The 19,022-nt window shown below is 37.3% G+C and overlaps 3 protein-coding genes across 6 annotated transcripts; 1 reads left to right on the forward strand and 2 right to left on the reverse strand.

The window, feature by feature from the left end:
• Window positions 1-145: 145 nt before the first annotated feature.
• On the reverse strand, window positions 146-6,471 carry LOC109177697 (anaphase-promoting complex subunit 2). 2 transcript variants are annotated; one of them, XM_019327128.1, is made up of 16 exons: window positions 6,093-6,466; window positions 5,766-5,855; window positions 5,436-5,667; window positions 4,966-5,261; window positions 4,703-4,774; window positions 4,021-4,265; window positions 3,286-3,702; window positions 2,967-3,168; window positions 2,644-2,758; window positions 2,482-2,555; window positions 2,039-2,158; window positions 1,784-1,872; window positions 1,604-1,685; window positions 1,329-1,520; window positions 626-694; window positions 146-550 (listed from the first exon to the last, which is right to left on the reverse strand). In XM_019327128.1, the coding sequence occupies exons 1-16, from the start codon at window positions 6,339-6,341 to the stop codon at window positions 428-430; spliced, it is 2,667 nt and encodes an 888-aa protein (XP_019182673.1). In that variant the 5' UTR covers window positions 6,342-6,466; the 3' UTR covers window positions 146-427. The 2 variants fall into 2 exon arrangements, with proteins under 2 accessions (XP_019182673.1, XP_019182674.1); XM_019327129.1 differs by lacking the exons at window positions 146-550; window positions 626-694 and having other exon boundaries at window positions 1,338-1,507; window positions 6,093-6,471.
• A 2,910-nt stretch (window positions 6,472-9,381) lies between these two features.
• LOC109177708 (HMG-Y-related protein A-like) lies at window positions 9,382-10,959 on the forward strand. The gene is made up of 2 exons (XM_019327140.1): window positions 9,382-9,626; window positions 10,170-10,959. The coding sequence occupies exons 1-2, from the start codon at window positions 9,576-9,578 to the stop codon at window positions 10,596-10,598; spliced, it is 480 nt and encodes a 159-aa protein (XP_019182685.1). The 5' UTR covers window positions 9,382-9,575; the 3' UTR covers window positions 10,599-10,959.
• Window positions 10,960-11,176: 217 nt separating this feature from the next.
• Window positions 11,177-18,281, reverse strand: LOC109177696 (DNA repair protein RAD4). Of its 3 annotated transcripts, none has more exons than XM_019327127.1 (15): window positions 18,097-18,281; window positions 17,646-17,720; window positions 17,376-17,500; window positions 16,896-17,195; window positions 16,699-16,791; window positions 16,346-16,438; window positions 16,168-16,269; window positions 15,477-15,526; window positions 14,475-15,251; window positions 13,254-13,620; window positions 12,962-13,156; window positions 12,717-12,869; window positions 12,203-12,412; window positions 11,742-12,122; window positions 11,177-11,540 (listed from the first exon to the last, which is right to left on the reverse strand). In XM_019327127.1, the coding sequence occupies exons 1-14, from the start codon at window positions 18,137-18,139 to the stop codon at window positions 11,751-11,753; spliced, it is 2,955 nt and encodes a 984-aa protein (XP_019182672.1). In that variant the 5' UTR covers window positions 18,140-18,281; the 3' UTR covers window positions 11,177-11,540; window positions 11,742-11,750. The 3 variants fall into 3 exon arrangements, with proteins under 3 accessions (XP_019182672.1, XP_019182671.1, XP_019182670.1); XM_019327126.1 differs by having other exon boundaries at window positions 11,177-11,618; XM_019327125.1 differs by lacking the exon at window positions 11,177-11,540 and having other exon boundaries at window positions 11,590-12,122.
• Between the last annotated feature and the right edge of the window lie 741 nt (window positions 18,282-19,022).

Here is a 19,022-nt window from a genome sequence, read left to right on the forward strand (position 1 = left end):
AAAATTCTACTATATAGACTCCCAAAATTCTACTCCCTCATTTATACTTTCTCAGGTGGTAAATTAAGATTAGTTATTTTCATCATGTGAGTCCACAGAAAAATGTCTACATCAAAAACATGTAAGAAAGAGTACAAGTTGAAAGTTTAAAATAAGAGTACACCAAGTATTTTCATTAAAAAGAAAATACACTTGAATCATATTAACAACCATTTTTTTAAATAACTAAAGTTTTCCGACAGACTTCGTTGGATTATATCCTGGACTCATCAACCTGCTCTTAGACCCTTCTGATGCTAATTTGACACTGATTGAGCTTTCCATATACTTTTGCGAAAGATGGCTATAGATTTGACATTAACAAAACATTGCCAAATCATCATCACTTTTTGTTAAAAATCTAGTGAATGTCAAATGAACAATTCCATCACTTCCTCAGGAAATACATTCCATCCCTAAGTTCTAACTTCTCCTCGGCCACGAGACCAGATAAGAAGCTCTGAAGCTGTTGGAGTGACTTATCGTATGCTGGATCAGCAATGCAAAACATCTGCAGTGAAAACATCATGTTTAGGTTATCTGTTCATATACTGCAATCCTTCACACTGGAATACAACTGGTATACCTTTAGGGTATTATGAATGCGGTCCAATGCCATGCTTCCGAAATTGGTAAGCATTCCCATGATAAATTTCTGCAATCATAATGTACACATGTTTAGTTATCCACACTAATGTATGTCATAGAAACTCAATGGAGATGCTCAGCAATGGCTGATAATTTTTTTGGACAATGTTATATGAAATTGGAAATGATAAAATTTTGAGTGTTCTAAGAGATAAGTTATTATTAATGTTTTGATAAGAATCAACCTAAAATTACTTGCCATCGTAGCTAAGAAAGATGCTAGCATTGCCAAAAGACAAAATCAGACTCACAATCTTTGTGCAAACATAAAGGAACTCATGCATGGCTTAAGCTAAAGCATATATATAATTAACCACTTTTCTTATGTTAGCTATCCAAACATAAAAAAGCGCGTTGCATTATGGATTCATTAACTATTTTTTGGTGTATTGCTCTATGTTTAGATGGTTTTCGAAATAAGTATCCGATTTCTATAGGGAAGGTACATTGTGCTACAGATTCCAATGAGATGCGGTAAAATCATAGGTAATCTCAGTAAATGTGCCGTCAGAGACAGCATATAATGAATTAAGACTTGCCAACAAAAGAAGATTCTAATGGTTTCTAGAAAGAACATGTATTTCGCTTAGCTAGAAGATTGCGCTGTGAATATTCCAAAAGCAAAAGTATTTTGCCCGTACCTCATAGACAGTCATTTCTTTCCGCAACTGGTCCTCAACAGAGGCTACTGATCTCTCTCTGTCTTCTTCGCCTGCCAAAAGTTCATCACAGTTTCCGCTACTAATACCAGTTTTACCAGTATCAGTCAATGCCTCCACCAGAGTAAACAGGTGATCACTAGAATCTGGTCCCACTGATTCTGCAAGAACCCCCTAAATGGCCAACCAAAATGAGAAAATCCTTCTGCCAGTCTACTCTATTCTCTGAAATTCTGGAAAAGTATTTTTGGACTGACCTTGCTTATCCAAAAGTTTATTCTCCTATTTAGAACATCCACAGGTGTTCCCAGAGCAGCTGCAAGATTTTTAGATGTCCACCTGACACCCCATCAAGACATACAAGTTCAGCCACAGCACTTTGCCAAGAATCTATCAAAACAGAAGCAAAGGAAAAACAAAGATGTTTTCCACATTACCTCTTTTGATCTTGAAATTGCATAATAATGGAAGCATGAAGCGGGGTGCATGTGAACTGCATTGCTCTATCTTCGAATTCCAACTCCAGCTAAAATGGAATAGCAATAAAGAAATTACCAAGTATTCAGGTATAGCAGAGAATAATGGAACAATACTTGTATATCAACAACCTTCCATACATATTGGTTGGAAAATCAAGAAGTAGATAACTACTTTGAAGAGAAACATGAACCACAAAAGATTTAGCAACCAACCTTCACTGTACCAAGATTTTTCTTCCAATGCAGCTTTCTTGGGGTCTTAATTTCAGTATATCTTTTTGAATAATCACTCAAGAGCTGGTCTACAGGCCCTGGTAAGCTAAGTGGCTCATCCTACCCAAAAAAAACACAAAAACAAATCAAATAAACATTACCAATAAAATGAAAAGTAAGAGAAAACAAAGCCCACAAAAGGAAGCAAAGGAAAACTATTGATGGTATTAACAAAACTAAGAGATAGATGAAGAACCACATTCCTGAAAAGACCAACTGAGATGCTAAGATATGTTTTTATAGTGACATTGAACACATAAAGAAACATGAATACGTGTACCACCAGAAATACACCATAGAATTAGGAAATAGTCTAAGCTGTCTTTAGTAACATTGGATATTCAAAATGAGATGAAGGTGGTCCCAAGACAAATGGTGCATACCTGGATAGGTGGCCAGAAATTTGAAGATAAAATTGTAGCATTAAGTTTGTCCAGAGGTATCTCATGCTCAGAAACTGTATGAGAGTAGCAATCGATAAATACTGGGACAACAAAATTCTGGTATGAGAAAGCATAAAATATACAGTAATAATTAAGCATTACCTGGCTGAGGTTGATTCTTGAGCGTTGCTTTTATGTTTGTATTTGTTCTTTTTGAATCAATCAGATCATTGAGCATAATTTCACATTTCTGCATGCTGCTTTCTCCAAAATGAATCTACAAATAACAAAGAAATTTTTTAAAATGAATATGTATGTCTGTATGGTGTGCAAACCACACACCACCACCACCCCACATCCCCACCCCCCCCACCCAACCCCCAATAAAATTATAAAAAAATAAAAATAAATAAATAAATAAATAAATAAATAAATAAATAAATAAATAAATAAATAAATAAAAAACTAGTATGGTCACGAATTACCTTGAGAAGTTCCAAAGTACGTATTTCTGAGTCAATGTCATAATCAGATTTGTTTAACAGCTTTTCTGCAAGCATTACGCGATATTCATTAACCAACTGATCCTTTGAACCTATTATGTTGACAATCATGCCAAGTATGTCAACTTTTCTTCGATGCCTGCTTCCCTTCAATGGGTCAGCCTCTAGAGGGTCAGGCTCCCAGCTTAAAGTGTTTATATCATAAGCAAAATATGTCAGTGGTCGAGCTCAAGCAGCAAAAAATCATTTTCTTTGCATGAATAGACTTATTCTCATATTGACCAAACAACAATAGGCATACCTTTGTGCATTCAACCATGCTTGTTTGTCGTCAGCATTAAAATCATCATCAACATTGGTATTATCTTGATTTTCTTCATCTCGGTTTAATTCTTCTAGAAGGCTATCCCCTGAGCTTCCTGCTCCATTGGGATTACCACCAGTCCCATCAGTGAGCATCGTCACAATGCACTTGATTGTGTCTTTTCTACCCCTCAGATATTCCCGTATTGGCTCACCAACAGCTTCAAGGAACACACCTGCTGGATCTATAGTTCTAAGTGCCTTGATTGTTGAGACATATTGATGCAATATGTCATTGGTTGAGGCACCAGCTGTTAGTAATCGATATTTCAATGATGAGATAAAGGAATCGACCAACTTTGAGTGTTGCCCAGTATATTCAAGACATTGTTTTAAGTCTTCAATAGCAGGAGAACTGTGAAATAGTTTAGTTCAAACCTCTGAGATATTACATAAGTAAAATTTATATCAGCTAATATGAAATGAAATACTTGAGGATGCTCATTTAATGAGCAATTTAATAAGAGCTCAGATTGAATTGGTACTGATAATCAGTGAAATGATAGAATGCATAAAATGCAAATCCGTAACCAAGTTAAAAAGAAAGATACAATTGTAAAGCCTTACTGATCACAGCATCAATCAGCATGCAACACACCAAATTGGCCAATATGAGTTCATCTATGTAGGTATCAAAAGGAAATAGAAAAGAAAAAGAAACGGATGATTTCACCTGTCTGGGTAATCCACAATGATTTCAAAAAGTTTGGCTATCCTTAGATCTTGCAAGGTCTCATAAGCATAATATTCCAACCGGAGTTTCCATCTAACAAGTCCCTCAGACGGAATTCCAGTTCCAAAATAACATGAAGAACGATGAGATGCAAGAGGTGATTTAAGACCAGAAGATGGACTTTCAATGCTATTGGAGTCACCAAGATATGCAAGAAGTGCATGCAAAAACTGGAGGGGCACTGCCTGCACAGATTTAGCTCAAGTGTAAGAAGCATCTATTCCAACAATCCAACATACTCCATAACTCACTTTACTATTCACCAAACTAATGGAAAATTAAGAAAAACCAAAGTTCAGTTTTACGAATTCAAATTCAGAATGAATATGAGAGACTGAAGAAGTTATCTAATATTCTAATCACATAACAGCTATGTTACAATCAACTTAGAGGGGCATAACACCGGAGGATATCAACATGAACCCACTAATCTGTCTTGCTAATAATTAGCAACCTACCTGGCATTTGCCCTGAGCAAAATTAGAGCCTGCATCGCTGAAGTAGGCATGACATATGTGCATTGCATATTTTTCATATTGATAAGAAAAAAACGATTGTCATGCCAACTTCTGAGTAAATGCATATGAAAAGCAAAAGAATAGTGACTGCATGTGGAAATAACCTGTATCCAGAGTTTGATAGATTCCAAAACAGAGCTTCTGTAATCATCACCAGCCAAATCATGAACCTTGGCCTGTATTAAAGACAAGAAAACAAGATTATCTGAGCCTAACAAAGTTATGGAAATATGGCAACTCAAAATATGGGAAAAGACAATCTATAGTCTAGAAATTTCAACAATATTCTGGTCAACTTCTGTGAATAAGACCAATCTGCTGGTTATAGAAAAAGAACACAGAAAGACAATTATCTAAAATTTCATACCTGTAGAAGTAAAAATATAGCAGAAGCATAGGCATCTTCAGCCATAGATGTAAATCCAAGACTTCTCAGATCACGAACAACCATTCCAATGCTCTTCACTAGTTTATTGTTCCCTGAAAACCTTGTTTGCTGGTGACTCATATCAATATCCATATCACTGTTTCTGTTTGGAAGTTTGCATTTCTCATCTGGATCCATGTCAACGTCAGATCCTAATTCATTTTCATCTTCACAACCGCCTGCTGCGATGGTGTTCAATTCCTCCAACCTTCCCTTGAAGTACCAGTGCAGTAACTCTACATGTAAATAAAAGTGTAATAGCAAATAAAGTTCACAAACTTCATATTCACACAAGTATATTAACTATGAAGCATTACCAACCCTCCCCCTCTCCTTCCTAAAAATATAAAATGGAAGGAGACAGACAAATTCAAGAGCCATAGCTTACTGGCATTAATTGAGGCGCATACCAGGAAAATGCCTAGGAAGACTGGCCATAAGAACCGAAGAAACCATTAGCTGATATTTTGAGAAAAGATAGTCTCGTTGGCGATCCATGGTGAGACACCCTTCTGGCGTAATCTCTTTGTACGATTGTAAAGCATGAATCAATAACAGTAGGCACTTCTCATGGTATTGCTTTTCAGATGATATCTCTTCCAAAGCTTTACATAATAGTTGCTGAATCTGATCCTCAAGGATCTGCTTGAACCATATGAAAATTTAAATGAACATTTTTAATTTTATGTATTGAAAAAACATAAAATTTCATTGCACCAAGACCACATGTGCATGCTTACCGGATCATTTGTCATTTCAAGTGCAGCAACATTTCTGTAAGGATCAAAATGCCTCCAAAACCTCGATGCACCATTTTCTTCAAAGGTTTTCTACAACATCATAACAAATGAATACAACACTTATAATTCATTACTAGTACTTTGCAATTAACAGCACCAAAAAGGAGCATTCTGCATTGCATAAATATTCTGTTAAAATTCACCAATATTATGAGAAACTCATATTTTTCCACTTTTTTCTCTCATCATTATGCAAAACTATATCTATAAATCATATAATAAAAAGACTCAAAAATTGTAAAATTAAAAAACAAAGACAGCGTTAACCTGAACTGAATGAAGGAAGTGATCTATAACCAGAGAGTTGAGGCCGTGGTTGCAGAGGCAGTGAACATTGGAAATGAGCTCGGAGTTGAGGGATAAATCGGCACTGCCTCGGAGTAGAGCTTCCGTAACGGAGCAAAAGCCACTCCAGCTCTTCGCAATTGCTTGGACAGAATCTCCGGTGAGAGACTCCAGAATCGCGAAATTGAAGGAGGAAGATGAAGTGCTCGTCGCCATTGCAGCGTCATCCATGGATTGTAAACGAAGAATGAACAGAGATTTTGGACAAGGTCACTAAAACCCTATAATTTCATTGGAAATATATTCCGTATGCATCTGAGGTTTAAAAATAGCGCCTAATCAATGTATAAAAGTGCCCAAAGTTAAACTTGCCTTGTTGACGTGGCTATCTACCTGGCTGAAAAATACTAGCTAAATTGATGAAGCAACATGTTATAATCAGGATGATTCAACGATCCCAATAAGTTTTCCTTATGTATTTAAATATTTAATGCTCACAACAAGTCATCCCAAATGAGAGGAAAATTTCTCATATTGCGACTCAAGATTCGATCATGCATCCTTTGGTGCAATATAATCTTTCACCCGAAAACTAAGTAAGTTATCTGTAAAGGTACAAATGCACAAATAGTAACTCATTTGGAACATACGTTTATGGGTTTCTTGTCAGAAACGCAAGTCCCGAATGAATTTCTTGAAATTTTTGAAAATGTTTTTGTTTATGGTTGGTCAACGTGAAACGCAAGTGGCACTTGCGTTTATTATCTTCTTACTACTGACGGTAGTTGTGTTTATTATCTTCTTACTACTGACTCAGATTCAATCATGCATCCTTTGGTGCAATATAATCTTTCACCCGAAAACTAACTAAGTTACCTGTAAAGGTACAAATAGTAACTCATTTGGGACCACTTGCGTTTATTATCTTCTTACTATTGACGGCACTTGCGTTTATTATCTTCTTACTACTGACGACACTTGCGTTTATTATCTTCTTACTACTGACTTCTTCTTACTACTGACGGCACTTGCGCTTATTATCTTCTTACTACTGACTTCCTCTTACTACTGACAGCACTTGCGTTTATTATCTTCTTACTACTGACGGCACTTGTGTTTATTATCTTCTTTGACTTCCTCTTGCTACTGACGGCACTTGCGTTTATTATCTTCTTACTACTGACTTCCTCCTTTGGTGCAATATAAACCGACGGCACTTGCGTTTATTATCTTCTTACTACTGACTTCCTCTTTGGTGCAATATAAACCAACGGCACTTGCGTTTATTATCTTCTTACTACTGACTCTATCAACAATGCCTCCACTGAGGTTGATCTCATGACCTCCCATATAAGAGAAGTCACTACATGACTTAAAATATTTTAACTTATTATCTTATATTTTTTTTTAACACAAACTTCAAAAGTCGTATACACAATATTTTAAGCAAATGTACACATGCTCTATACATATTGAAAAACTAACAAATTGTATTATATACTTTTAGAATATTTTGTGTTGCACTTTTGATTATAGGTTATATTTTGCATATTTACAGTTTCTGTTTTGCACTTTTATAATTCACGAAGTTTATTTTAAGTTACACTTGTAAATATAATAGCTTGCATATTTATTATTTGCATTGTATAATTTTAAAATTATAATTTTTAAACTTTACTTTTAAGTTACACTTGTAAATATCATAAAATTCACTTTATTCTTGTGGTGGACTTTAGAGTTGGCACGTTAGCACTTTAGAGCTAAGCTAGTTTGGGAATGCATTTTTCTAAAAGAACAAAAAATGAAAACAAAAGTGTAAATAAAACAGTGAAATTATTTGAGGCTAATAAATTCATTACGCTCAAATCACACCGTCTTTCTATATCTAAGATTCAATTTTTCTTTTTTTTTTAGCCTAAACTCATTTTCCAACCCAATATATAGACTAAAATTATTTAAGTTTTAAAATATTTCCAATTTTTACAATCCAATTGAAATGTTTCTATTTTTGTCAATTTCTCCTTTTAAAAAATATTATTTGGTAGTACATGTAATCACTGCTCCCATGATGTAGTACCCACAATTGTTATAAGTTTAACTCTCAACGAAAGTAGTTTCTTGAGCTTTCAAAAAAAAAAAAAGTAGTTTATTGACTTCTTTAGTTTGAATTGGTTAATTATAAGTAGCTTAAGTTGGTTTATTTCTTTATGATATTTTACCGATTATAAGATTATAATGTGATATTTATTAAGTGTACATACTCAAATAGTGGTCATTAGTATCACTAATTACCAAACAAAAGAGTTAATTACTGAAACGGTCCATTAACTATAGTGAAATTACCAATTTGATCAATCACTATTTTTTTGCCTAATTAAGTCCCTCAACTTTAAAAATCTTAATTAATTTGGTCATCCGTTTGTTTAGCCGTCAAACATTCATTTTTTAGGACCAAATTGATGATTTTGTTATAATCTAGGGACCATTTTGGTCATCACATGCACTATTTCCTTTCTTATTAAATCGAAGAGTTAATTACTGAAATGGTCCCTTGACTATAGCGAAATTATCAATTTGGTCCCAAGTAAATGGACTTCTGACGGCTAAACAAACGGAGGACCAAATTGATTAAGATTTTAAAAATTGAGAGACTTAAGGAAAATACTTAGTGTTCTCTCATTTTATACTCCCAACTTTTACTCACTCTCACAAGTTCTTGATGTAGACATTTTTCTGTGGACTCACATGATGAAAATTAACCAATCCTTGTTTGCCATCTCAGGGAGTAGAAACAAGGAAGTAGAATTTGGAAGTTTGTATAGTAGAACTCGAGACTTAATTAGGTAAAAAAAATAGTTAATGATCAAATTGATAATTTTGCTATAGTCAATGGACCATTTCAATAATTAACTCCAAACAAAAGAATGACAGGACACGTCACCAATCATCGCGACTCCAACATGAGAGATATTTCACCGTCTGATCTGGCTCGCACGGGTTTAGCTCAATGGTTTAATAAGTCGTATTTGGAAAGAGAGACCAATGTTCAAACCTAAAGACTGTAATGTAGAGATTATGTCTAAAATGAACAGAACTTTTGTGCTCATTAACATTTGACCTGATCTGCTGAGCCATTAAATCACGGTGATTTACATAATTTCAAATGATCTATCGAATCATTTGCAAATTCGAGTGTGGGATCTTGAAATTGAGGATTCAACCATTTGCAAAGATCTTTCCCTGTCTGATCACCGCCCTGCCCGCAATTCTCCGCCGTCCATTTTGTTCCAGACCAAAAATGCATTTTTTTTAGATCATCTCTCTCTCCTCCTCTCTCACTCTCTTTCTGGTTTCTTGACACATTACTACTGTGCTCTTGAAGCTGACGCTTGCTCGCTTTGTGGGGACTCCACAAAACACAAACACACACACTCTCTCTCTTCCTTTCCCTGCCAAGAACTTCCAATGGCGACTGAACGGGTCAACAGGCCTCCATCACTCCCTGAATACCCCGAGGTAAACCCACACAACCTAAATTTATTACTCATCTAACCTAACCTTTTCTTTTCTTTCTGTCTTCCATTTCTCAGCCTCATTTGCATCTTCTCCGCCAACCTGGCCTCATATCCATCCTTCTGTTCCCCTTCAAAGCTCCCCACTTTCTTCTCATCCTCTGATCTTCATGGGTCTCCTTCAAGCAAGATTGCAGGCTAGCTGGAGAAGCTGGAGATGGAGATGTTTCCATATACACTCTTTTTTAAAAAATAAAAAATAAAAAATCTTGCTGATAACTGGTGTTTTGAATCTTGGCTTGAGGAAGGTGGGATTTTTGAGTAATCCCCAGAAGAGAAAAAGGTGTTGGAAGGAGAGGGGGGGGGGGGGGGGGGGGGGGGCTTTTTCTGTAATGGAGTTTTAGCTTCTTTTTCTTTTTAGCTTTAATGGCTGCCATGAGGATCATCAGCAATGATTCCTTTGCTTTTTTGCAGATCTGCGGATGTTTTAGCGATTTTTGAGATAAAGTGATGGGTTTTGTTTTGTTGTGATTTTCTTGGTTTTCAGATGATCCTTGAAGCGATAGATGCGTTGAAGCAGAAGGAAGGAGCAAACAAGTCTGCGATTTCCAAGTACATTGAATCCAAGTATGGGAGCTTGTCGGATGCGCACACAAAGCTGCTGACTTTCCACCTGGAAAGAATGAAGCAGAGAGGAGATCTCATTTTCTTGAAGAACAATTACCTCAAGCCTGGCCCGGACGCGCCGCCGAAGCGCGGCCGTGGCAGGCCGCCGAAGCCCAAAGCCCCGGTGGCTCCGGGGACAATTTATGCTCCTCCCAGGCCTCGTGGCCGTCCAAGAAAGGACCCCAATGCGCCACCCACTCCCAAGAAGGCGAAGACGACGGCGGCGGCTCCCTCGCCGTCCAAGACCGGGCGGCCACGTGGCCGGCCGAGGAAGGTGAAGGCGCAGGGTGCACAGAATGGAGCAGATTAGCAGAAGGGATCGGAGCTAGGGTACATTGATGATTTCTTGATGATGATGATGGGTGATGGGTGGTGACTATGTTGTGTCATGTCAGTAGTTGTAGTACTAGGAAGGGTGATTTTCTTGGGGGGTGACTTGTTTGTTTCTTTATTGTTGTTTGTGTGATTAGTTATGTCTTTGCATCTGGATTGGGGTGCATGTCACTTGTTTAATTTAATGCCTACTTGTTCCCAGATTCACTGTAGAAGTGTGATGCAATGTTGCCCATTATCTCTAAATGCACAATTGCACTCCCTGTACTAGTACTGTTGTATTGTACTTTGTTCCCATGCAATATCTCTCCTACATACCATTCCTTGTACAAACTAAACTCCTCTTGTAATCCCCATCAAATCTAAGAGTCTTAATTTCCACTAAATTACTTATCTACGTAAGGGTTGTTAATTGGTTGCAGGGATATATTTATCGAATCTTTAGTGTTGATTGTGCTTGAGTATAGGGAGTAGAGCCCAGATTGCGCATCTGGGGCTTAAATCCATGACCTGCTATTTGGAAAAGTCATTTCATGCCATTAGACCACAAGGTCATTGACTTTCTGTCTCATTTTGATTGTCCAAAGAACTAATTGAGTACCAGAGGGAGAGTATAAAAGAATATTAATGAGGATTGGGGCAAGTAGCACAAGGTTGGTTGGGGAGGAAAGGCAGGCTGAATGGATAAGAAAAGATAAGGAATATATATATGTGACAGGCTCGTCGGACATGGAACAAACAATTTGCACAAACTAGATTGTCGCTGTTGTGAGAGAAGAGGATGCCATTATCTCTAATCATGTCATTGTCGTAGGCACACTGGCCCCACATGTTTGGAATCTTGATATTATTGTGAGTTGTGACTCGTCTCTCACTTACTGGTAGGGACAGTGGTAGCATATTGTTGGAATCTTCTTCCCTGGACGGAATGGCGTGCAGGGTGTAGTGATTCAATGTAGTCCAGCCCATGAAGAGATAATATGGACAATTCTTAGTACTACATTTCAAAAAAAAAAGCCATTAACTCTACTACCATTATCTTAACTGTATAGTCTTACAGTAGAGAGGATTAAACTTTGATAAGTTCAAAAAGATACTCATTAAACTCTGTGGGCGTTACCTGCGTTGTCTACATCTCTTCGAATTGGATTGAGAAGCCGCAACGGCAGCGTTTTGTTCGTGTGGAACTCTCTTCGTCAAAAGTTTGATCATCCAGTAGGAATAAATGTTGATGGTGGTCTGTTTCTGCGGGTACAGCACCAGCCTTGCTTTCTTGTTTCCTTTCTGGAGACATCTTTTGATTCTCACTACTACTACCACCAGGTTTTGCTGAGCTTTCACTGTCGATGGTGGATTGTGACGGTCCGCCATTGGCATAGCAATTGTTTAATCTCTGTCGCGTGATTATGGAGGAAAGGAGCTGATACCACCTTGAAAGAGCTTGTGCTTCTGCTTTTCTATTCTCTTCTGCCTGTCTTCTCTCTTCTTCTTCTGCATATGCCTGGGGAATAAAGCCAACAAATGCAACCATGTGAAGATGGAGGGAAAATGTAAAATAATTCAACACAAAATGCCACTTACCTCTAAAATTGCGTCTTTAAACTCAGTACACACCACAATCCCCTCAAATACAGGGACTGAACGCCCATTGCGGAAGTCAAATCCAACCATAGCAGGTGCATAATCTATTTCTAGTCTTTTTGCTACAACAAATATCCTTGGCAATCTCAAATGCACAGTTCCTGGTGGCAGGCACTTCTCAGACCAAACATCAACTTGACCACGCTCATTCTGAAGGCAATTCAAATTCCAGTCATTATCATTCCGACAAGCAAATCCATAAAGAAGAAACACAGCAGATGAATTACACTAACAAGATTGTCCAGCAAGCCTTTAGTGCCACTAAGAAAACAAATAAATTCAATGTAAACCCACACATCCCATCATTACTCAAGGAAAAATCCTAGATTACAATGTATACTAAACTGTTACATGGATGGAGGAGGGAACTTCTAAATTTTCATAAACATCACTGCATATGCTAAATAGATTTCCTTTCCTAAAATAATAAACTAAGATTTGTAATGGATTATACCTTAGGGACAATGCCATTGACTGCAGGAGGAAGACACAATGGTTCTGTTTGCCATCTTCCATAAAGTGCAGTAGTTCCACTAGGATCACCCGCAGCACTCTCATCATCTTCACCAACTAGTTCTTTGCTTTGCTTTTGAGAACGCTTTAGAACCTAAAGGGGTAAGAATAGAAAAGGCTACTAAAAATTTTGCTTAAAGTCTGATATACATGAATCCAGAAGAAAAAAATTGCAAGATTTATAACCTTTACAGGGAGTTCATTAGCTTTCACTTGCAGCCCATCCCGCAGCCACCTTTCCTTTGTATGCAGTGTTTGGACACAAGTTCGTGGGTATACAGGATGACCAGAGCAGAAACCCAGAACAGGCCCCTTTGGGTAAAGTATTTGATACTTGTTAAGCCATCTTTCAATAGCATATAGTTGATGGGTTCTGTAAGCCTGCTTACAATGAGGAATGTAAAAGTCAGAACCCACTTAATACAACAGGTTTCTATCACTCGGGGTGGGAGTATCATATGCATTGATTTTACAGTACCTGCTGATTGGTTGGTAGAGGTTCAGTCAATGCCCTAGTTTCCAACTCCATATCTTCTAGATCACTCCTAGATGCAGCAACAGAAGCCCTTGAAGAAGACTGAGAATATCTCTTCTCACTACATTCTTCTAATGCCTCTGAATTAAACTTTAAGGGCAAGGTAGTGCTCTCGAGTGGTTGCTCCCGCTTTGGATGACAGGTTCCATTCAATGGCTTTATACTCTCCGTTCCATTTGAACCTTCATGTTTGAAATGGCTTAAATCATCTACTGCTCCTGCCTCCAACTTCTTCAATGGTTCCAATACTGCATCCCACCAAAGTGAGTTTACTCTTTTTGACACTATTTTGTACCATTTTGTGCAGTATCTGGGAAAAAGGAAACATTTTCGGGTCACACATGTTTCTTATTCTGCAAGCAAGCTTTACTGACAGAATAGGTCAGACTTGGAGCACGGCACTCTCACAACTTCCAAAGTTCAGAGGTAATCTCTATGCAGATTTACCTCTGTTTTGGAAGAGGTTGTTTCAATGTTCTGAATCCATGAACCAACAGTCTAAGCTATAAACTTATAAGCTAATATGCCAATTGCACAACAAATTAGTCATTGGACTGCTATATGAGTGAACAAAAATGGTCAGGAACATGTCATAAGTCTCTTCTAGAGGGAAGAAGGTTGGAATTTCTTGTAGTTACAAGATTACATACAATAAGCAAACTTAAAAACCAGAGATTTGAAAGACACTTCAGCTTTTATATGCAATATATACTTAATATGTGCCATAAGCTTCACGCATCTGGTTCAAACAATAATTAAATGCTTACAACTTAAAAAATGGAACAAGGGACAATATTAATAGCCTGATGACAAATATAAATTCAAGTAGCCATAATTCACAAGAATATAAAATTAACTTGTAATTTCAATTTTCAATCTAAAGGAAACAACTACTATGAGTTCATCAATTGCAAGACAAGTTCAAAAAGGGTAAGTTTTTCACTAAGCTAAATATGATGAACTGGTGTACAAATGTATGTAAGATATGCTGATAGGATTTTAAGATGTTTTATACTTTTATATAAGCTCAGTAAGAATATCATGCTGCACCCAACGTCCCAACCCGACAACACATTATGATCAAATAGTGATCTAAAACAATTGAGAATTAACAAAAACCAATAAATTTAAAAAAAGACTTAACAGCACAAAAAGATTTGATACCTGCGGGTCACGTCTTTAGCTCCATTTCCAGCAAAAGCAATAACATATCTTAAAGGTATTTTACATGCAGCAGCAGCAGCTTCTACATTTTGCTCTCCATCAACAAGTGCATTTACAGCATCCACATGTACCCATTTCCCAGTCAAGTTCTCACTGCTGCAATAGACTTCTGCCCAGTACAGGGGGGCCCCTATTTTTTTCGATCCAATAGCAGTAGAAATTCCATGGGAAGATGCTGCACATTCTTCTGCTTTAATTTTCTTCATTCTTTTGTGAGGAGAATGATTTGATGAAGTACCATGTGCTTCCACCACATTTGGGACAAAGTTTTCCCTAGAACTTTCCATTGCTGTGGCAGAAAGTGCCATTTCTAACTGCATCTCAAATTCAACATCTCCTTTTCTTTTTGGTTGTTCTCTCTGCATAGGGCATGTATCACTGCTATTATTCTGAGCCTCAGATGTTGACAGATCCAATACTCTATGCTTCAAAGTATCAGCAAGAGATGAATCACTGGATTTAGATGTCTTTCTCAATGACTTCCCAGACTTAGTTTTTTTTGCATCACTCGAGGGACTTTTGCAAACACTGCCCTTGTCACTAGATGCCAGGTGTCCCTCAGGAGATTCAGGAGGATGACTTGATCCAGCAACCATCAATGTTGAGGTGTTGAATATATCTCTACCTTTCCTTCTAGGATCTTGATGACCTTGATCAGATAAATCAGGTTTATCCACACCAGGCTTCAAGGAGGCCACATCCAAGATGGATACAAACCTGTGAATAAATGTTGTTGTAATTGCATACTTCATCTGTGTGATTTACACTGGTACAAAAACTGTTTATACTTTATACAATGCTGCAGCCACCCAATAGGATCATTTCAGAAAAATGCAAGGAAAATGAGACCATTTTCTGCAGAAGGCCTTCTTGGTAAACTTTGGAAACAATGTAATAGCTACAAAGTAGGCAATTTTTTTACAAAGTAATAATCAAATGTACCTAGCTGTAATGTTCAGAGCCCTAAACAGTGCCACAGACAACGCAGCAACCTGCAAAAGATATATTTCTGTGAGATCTTCCCTCAGACAAGTGTAACCTTATATCATCCCTCTTCCACCAAAAGTGCAAACTTATTAAATTCTGAAGAACCATAAGTAGTAATGGAAAACAATAATGTTTCTCCATAATTTGACTGAAATTATTTCCACATAAGAATCTACAATCTACAAAATCTTATTCAAATACAAGACCAAAAGTTCAAAATGATCATCCTATCATCACATCCAAGATTTGAAAACTCAAGAGTAAAGAGAATAATTAATTACAATACAGCTAACATGAGCTTTCAGCAGCATCCAAGAAATAGCATAAAATCAGTAAAAGATCACAAAGAATGATGACAGAAACTATATATCTAGGAAATGTGTCAAGATGCAACATAATCATCATTGGTGAAATAATCTACTATGTATGTGTTTGGCAACTATTGTGGATTATAAATTGTAGAAACAGTGATTCACAAGTAACATGGGATCATTCTATTCCATAATATAGAATATAACCTTTGTAAGATGTAACCTATAAACACTAACTTTCTAAGGTTGCCCTCCTGATATCAAGAATGCATAGCACACTAATGGAAAATCTAGAAAGGCACCCAAATGCTCCTGCATAATATGAAGATGTATACCACTTCAGGGCTCCCTTCCTGAGATTCAAGGGTGGATCTCATGGCTGAATGTATTGATTTCTCAGTGGCACTTTGACCTCTAACATGGAAATGTTTATGAAACTGCATTTATTGGAGTAAGAATAAGAAGTTTGTCTTATGTGAAAAAGAATAAGAATAAAATCATAGAAACACATACCCAATTAACAAGAGGAGATAGAGCCTTTGCTGTAAGGTTTGGCATATCTGATATCTTCACCAAGTGTGTGGGGAGAAGTGAAAGTAAAGAAGCCTGCCATATTAAGAACCCTTTAGCGTGTGGCAAAATTGGATTGCAGCTAGCTGGATAAAAAAACTATGGATAGTGTACTAAAAACATAAGAATAAAACAAATGATGGTGTACCCATAGGAAACCTTAGAAACATTGTAAATGTATGATAAAAACAGATTAATCAAATAGTTTCTTCAGAAAAGGTCATTACTATGCAGTGGCATACAGAAAAGATAAACTCCACTAATGCATGAAGCAGTATAGTGGTATAGTGAAAAACCTGAATGAGAGGATCATTGCAAGCAAAATCAATTAACCTCCCCCGCCCTAGCAAACAAAGCAAGTGAACTTTATGTACAAGCTCAGCCAAATCCTGACATTAAAAGTATTAAAAGTTATCATGTTCAAATGGAAACAAAAGTGAATGATGGAGCAAATTATACTCACTACTACATTTTAATATGAAATACAATCAACCTTCTCTTCAGCAGTGGCACGACGTATGGTCTTCCGCTTGGCAGCATCTTCTGGAACATCAAACTCAACAGTTACTCCATTGGTTGTAGGTTGTTCTACATTATTTTCTGCATTTGAAGTAGGAATGAATCCATCTTCCCAATCCAGTTCATCTTCAATCTCAGGACTTGGCTGCTGACAATTTGTCCCTCCATCTTTCACTTGTGTTGAAATATGCTGCATTGTCTCCATGCCATCAGAATTAGGATCAAATGCAGTGCCCGTAGGCTGCTTGTCCTTTCCTCGTGATTCACTCAAATGCTAAGAATCAAATACAAGCAGGATAAAAACGTCAAGACAGGTAGCAATAAGTGTGAAAAAAGCATAACTATGTAGTAACATCCTAACATCAGGATGACCAATCCATCCAAGCAGATATATGTGAAGACATCAGGATGACCAATCCATCCAAGCAGATATATGTCAAGACAAGCAGCAAACCTTTCCTGTAGAATCACATCGGTGCAGGTAAGCATCATCAGTATCTGAGCCTCGAAATCCTCGGCGTGTCTTAGCTTTCTTCAGAAGCTTCCTCACTGCATCTCGAGATATATTTCCAAGAGTCTCTGAAAGCAAAAAAGTTCCGCCCTTGATATTACTACAATGTTTTAAAATATAAAGAAAACGTGGGGAAGAACTAAGCACGACTCATTTTTCACCAACTTCAATTATAAAAACACAAATGACAAGCCACAATGCAATGCAACAAACCGTTCTCGTCAGCTTCAACGGTAGAGCTGCTTTGTCGTTCTGAATCAATATGAGGCTTTCCGACCACTGCTTCAGCTGCCAAAAAACAGAAAGACATAATTCGGAATACAGCTATTGCAGAACCAAAAGGCGGCATCTCTTGTTAAAACAACACATTTCAAAATTCACTCCACTAGGTACCGTCAAGGGCATACATATACATATACGAGTGCACGTGCGCATTATCAAGTGAGGAAATGTGCAGAAATACGTAATCACGACGGTGGAATCCCTAATTATCTAAACACTGAATATCACTATCAAATAATGACACACAATTAGCCATTTCTCATGAATGGCATGAGTTCTGATGCACTCAACCTAAACACCTTGAAACATGAGCTCCGCGCCTGGAGTCGCTCGGTACAGGCGTGTGCGTGTGTGTCAGAGAGAAGGAGGGAGAGAGGGATACCGGTGGATTGGTTGAGACGCCTGGACTGATTTCTGGTTCTCATTTTCGATCGATCAATCGAGTCTGATGAGGTAGAGGAGGGCGTTTGAAAGGACGATGAGAAATGGAGGCGCGCGCTAATCTCCGCTTTCACCCGCCAGGCGGTTGTTCTTACTCATCTCTGTTCCGGAGCACCTTATATTTACACTTCAACTCTCATGTACTCATTTTGAGTTTGTGTATTATTATGAGCGGGGTTTATTTATTTATTTTTAAACTTCTGCTTTCTCGAATTAATTCTAACCTCACAAGACCCGTCTTTAGAGGTATTGTAGTAATAAATTTTGAGTTGCACAATCAATTTATCGAATCATTTTCTTATTCATGTTTTTAATGGAGTGTGAACACTAATATTATCAATTTGTTGCTCTTAAGTGCAACACCGAGTCATGAACGGTGTTTATTTGATACGTAAATAGATAATTAATTATAAATTAGCATTGATAATAAATGAATAGAATTAATATTAGACAAATGTTTATATTGCTTACGATTATTATATTATTGTCATGACCATGTGAGGAAAGAGGGTTATATATTTGTGCACGTACCCCATGTTTCTATAATTTTTTTTTTTTAGTTGCGCTAAGAGTTGAATTTTCATAGTCTTAGATTTTTTGAAATTGTAAGGTTTGATATAAACATGTATTTTTAGAATGTAGGATGCCTTCATTGTAGTCGCTAGGGAGACAACACTGAGCACTGGGTGACATGTTATCTAGCTGCGTTAGTCATATGAACTATGCACCAACCTCACGTGGTCATGTCCGTCTACCTCTTCGGGTCTTCAGCGTCCAACCTTGTTTATTTGCGCTCAAACCCTCTCCCTTCCACTTATAGCAATTTGATCGCAACTAACTTTCAAATAACTTCCCATGCCCTAATTC

The sequence above is a fragment of the Ipomoea nil genome, unplaced genomic scaffold (assembly GCF_001879475.1).
Source record: "Ipomoea nil cultivar Tokyo-kokei standard unplaced genomic scaffold, Asagao_1.1 scaffold0805, whole genome shotgun sequence".
Lineage (NCBI taxonomy): Eukaryota > Viridiplantae > Streptophyta > Magnoliopsida > Solanales > Convolvulaceae > Ipomoea > Ipomoea nil.

What these genes read in the sequence shown, in the direction of transcription:
- LOC109177696 (XM_019327127.1), bottom strand. Translation starts at nt 18,139, where the DNA reads ATGAGAACCAGAAATCAGTCCAGGCGTCTCAACCAATCCACCG. An exon ending in TATCTCCTCTTGTTAATTGG is followed by an intron (nt 16,270 to 16,345) that starts GTATGTGTTTCT and finishes CAATAAATGCAG; the next exon opens with TTTCATAAACATTTCCATGT. An exon ending in CTCTACCAACCAATCAGCAG is followed by an intron (nt 13,157 to 13,253) that starts GTACTGTAAAAT and finishes CATTGTAAGCAG; the next exon opens with GCTTACAGAACCCATCAACT.
- LOC109177697 (XM_019327128.1), bottom strand. Translation starts at nt 6,341, where the DNA reads ATGGATGACGCTGCAATGGCGACGAGCACTTCATCTTCCTCCTTCAAT. An exon ending in ATTTCTGGCCACCTATCCAG is followed by an intron (nt 2,159 to 2,481) that starts GTATGCACCATT and finishes TTTTTTGGGTAG; the next exon opens with GATGAGCCACTTAGCTTACC. An exon ending in CAATTTCAAGATCAAAAGAG is followed by an intron (nt 1,686 to 1,783) that starts GTAATGTGGAAA and finishes ATGGGGTGTCAG; the next exon opens with GTGGACATCTAAAAATCTTG.
- LOC109177708 (XM_019327140.1), top strand. Translation starts at nt 9,576, where the DNA reads ATGGCGACTGAACGGGTCAACAGGCCTCCATCACTCCCTGAATACCCC. An exon ending in CACTCCCTGAATACCCCGAG is followed by an intron (nt 9,627 to 10,169) that starts GTAAACCCACAC and finishes CTTGGTTTTCAG; the next exon opens with ATGATCCTTGAAGCGATAGA.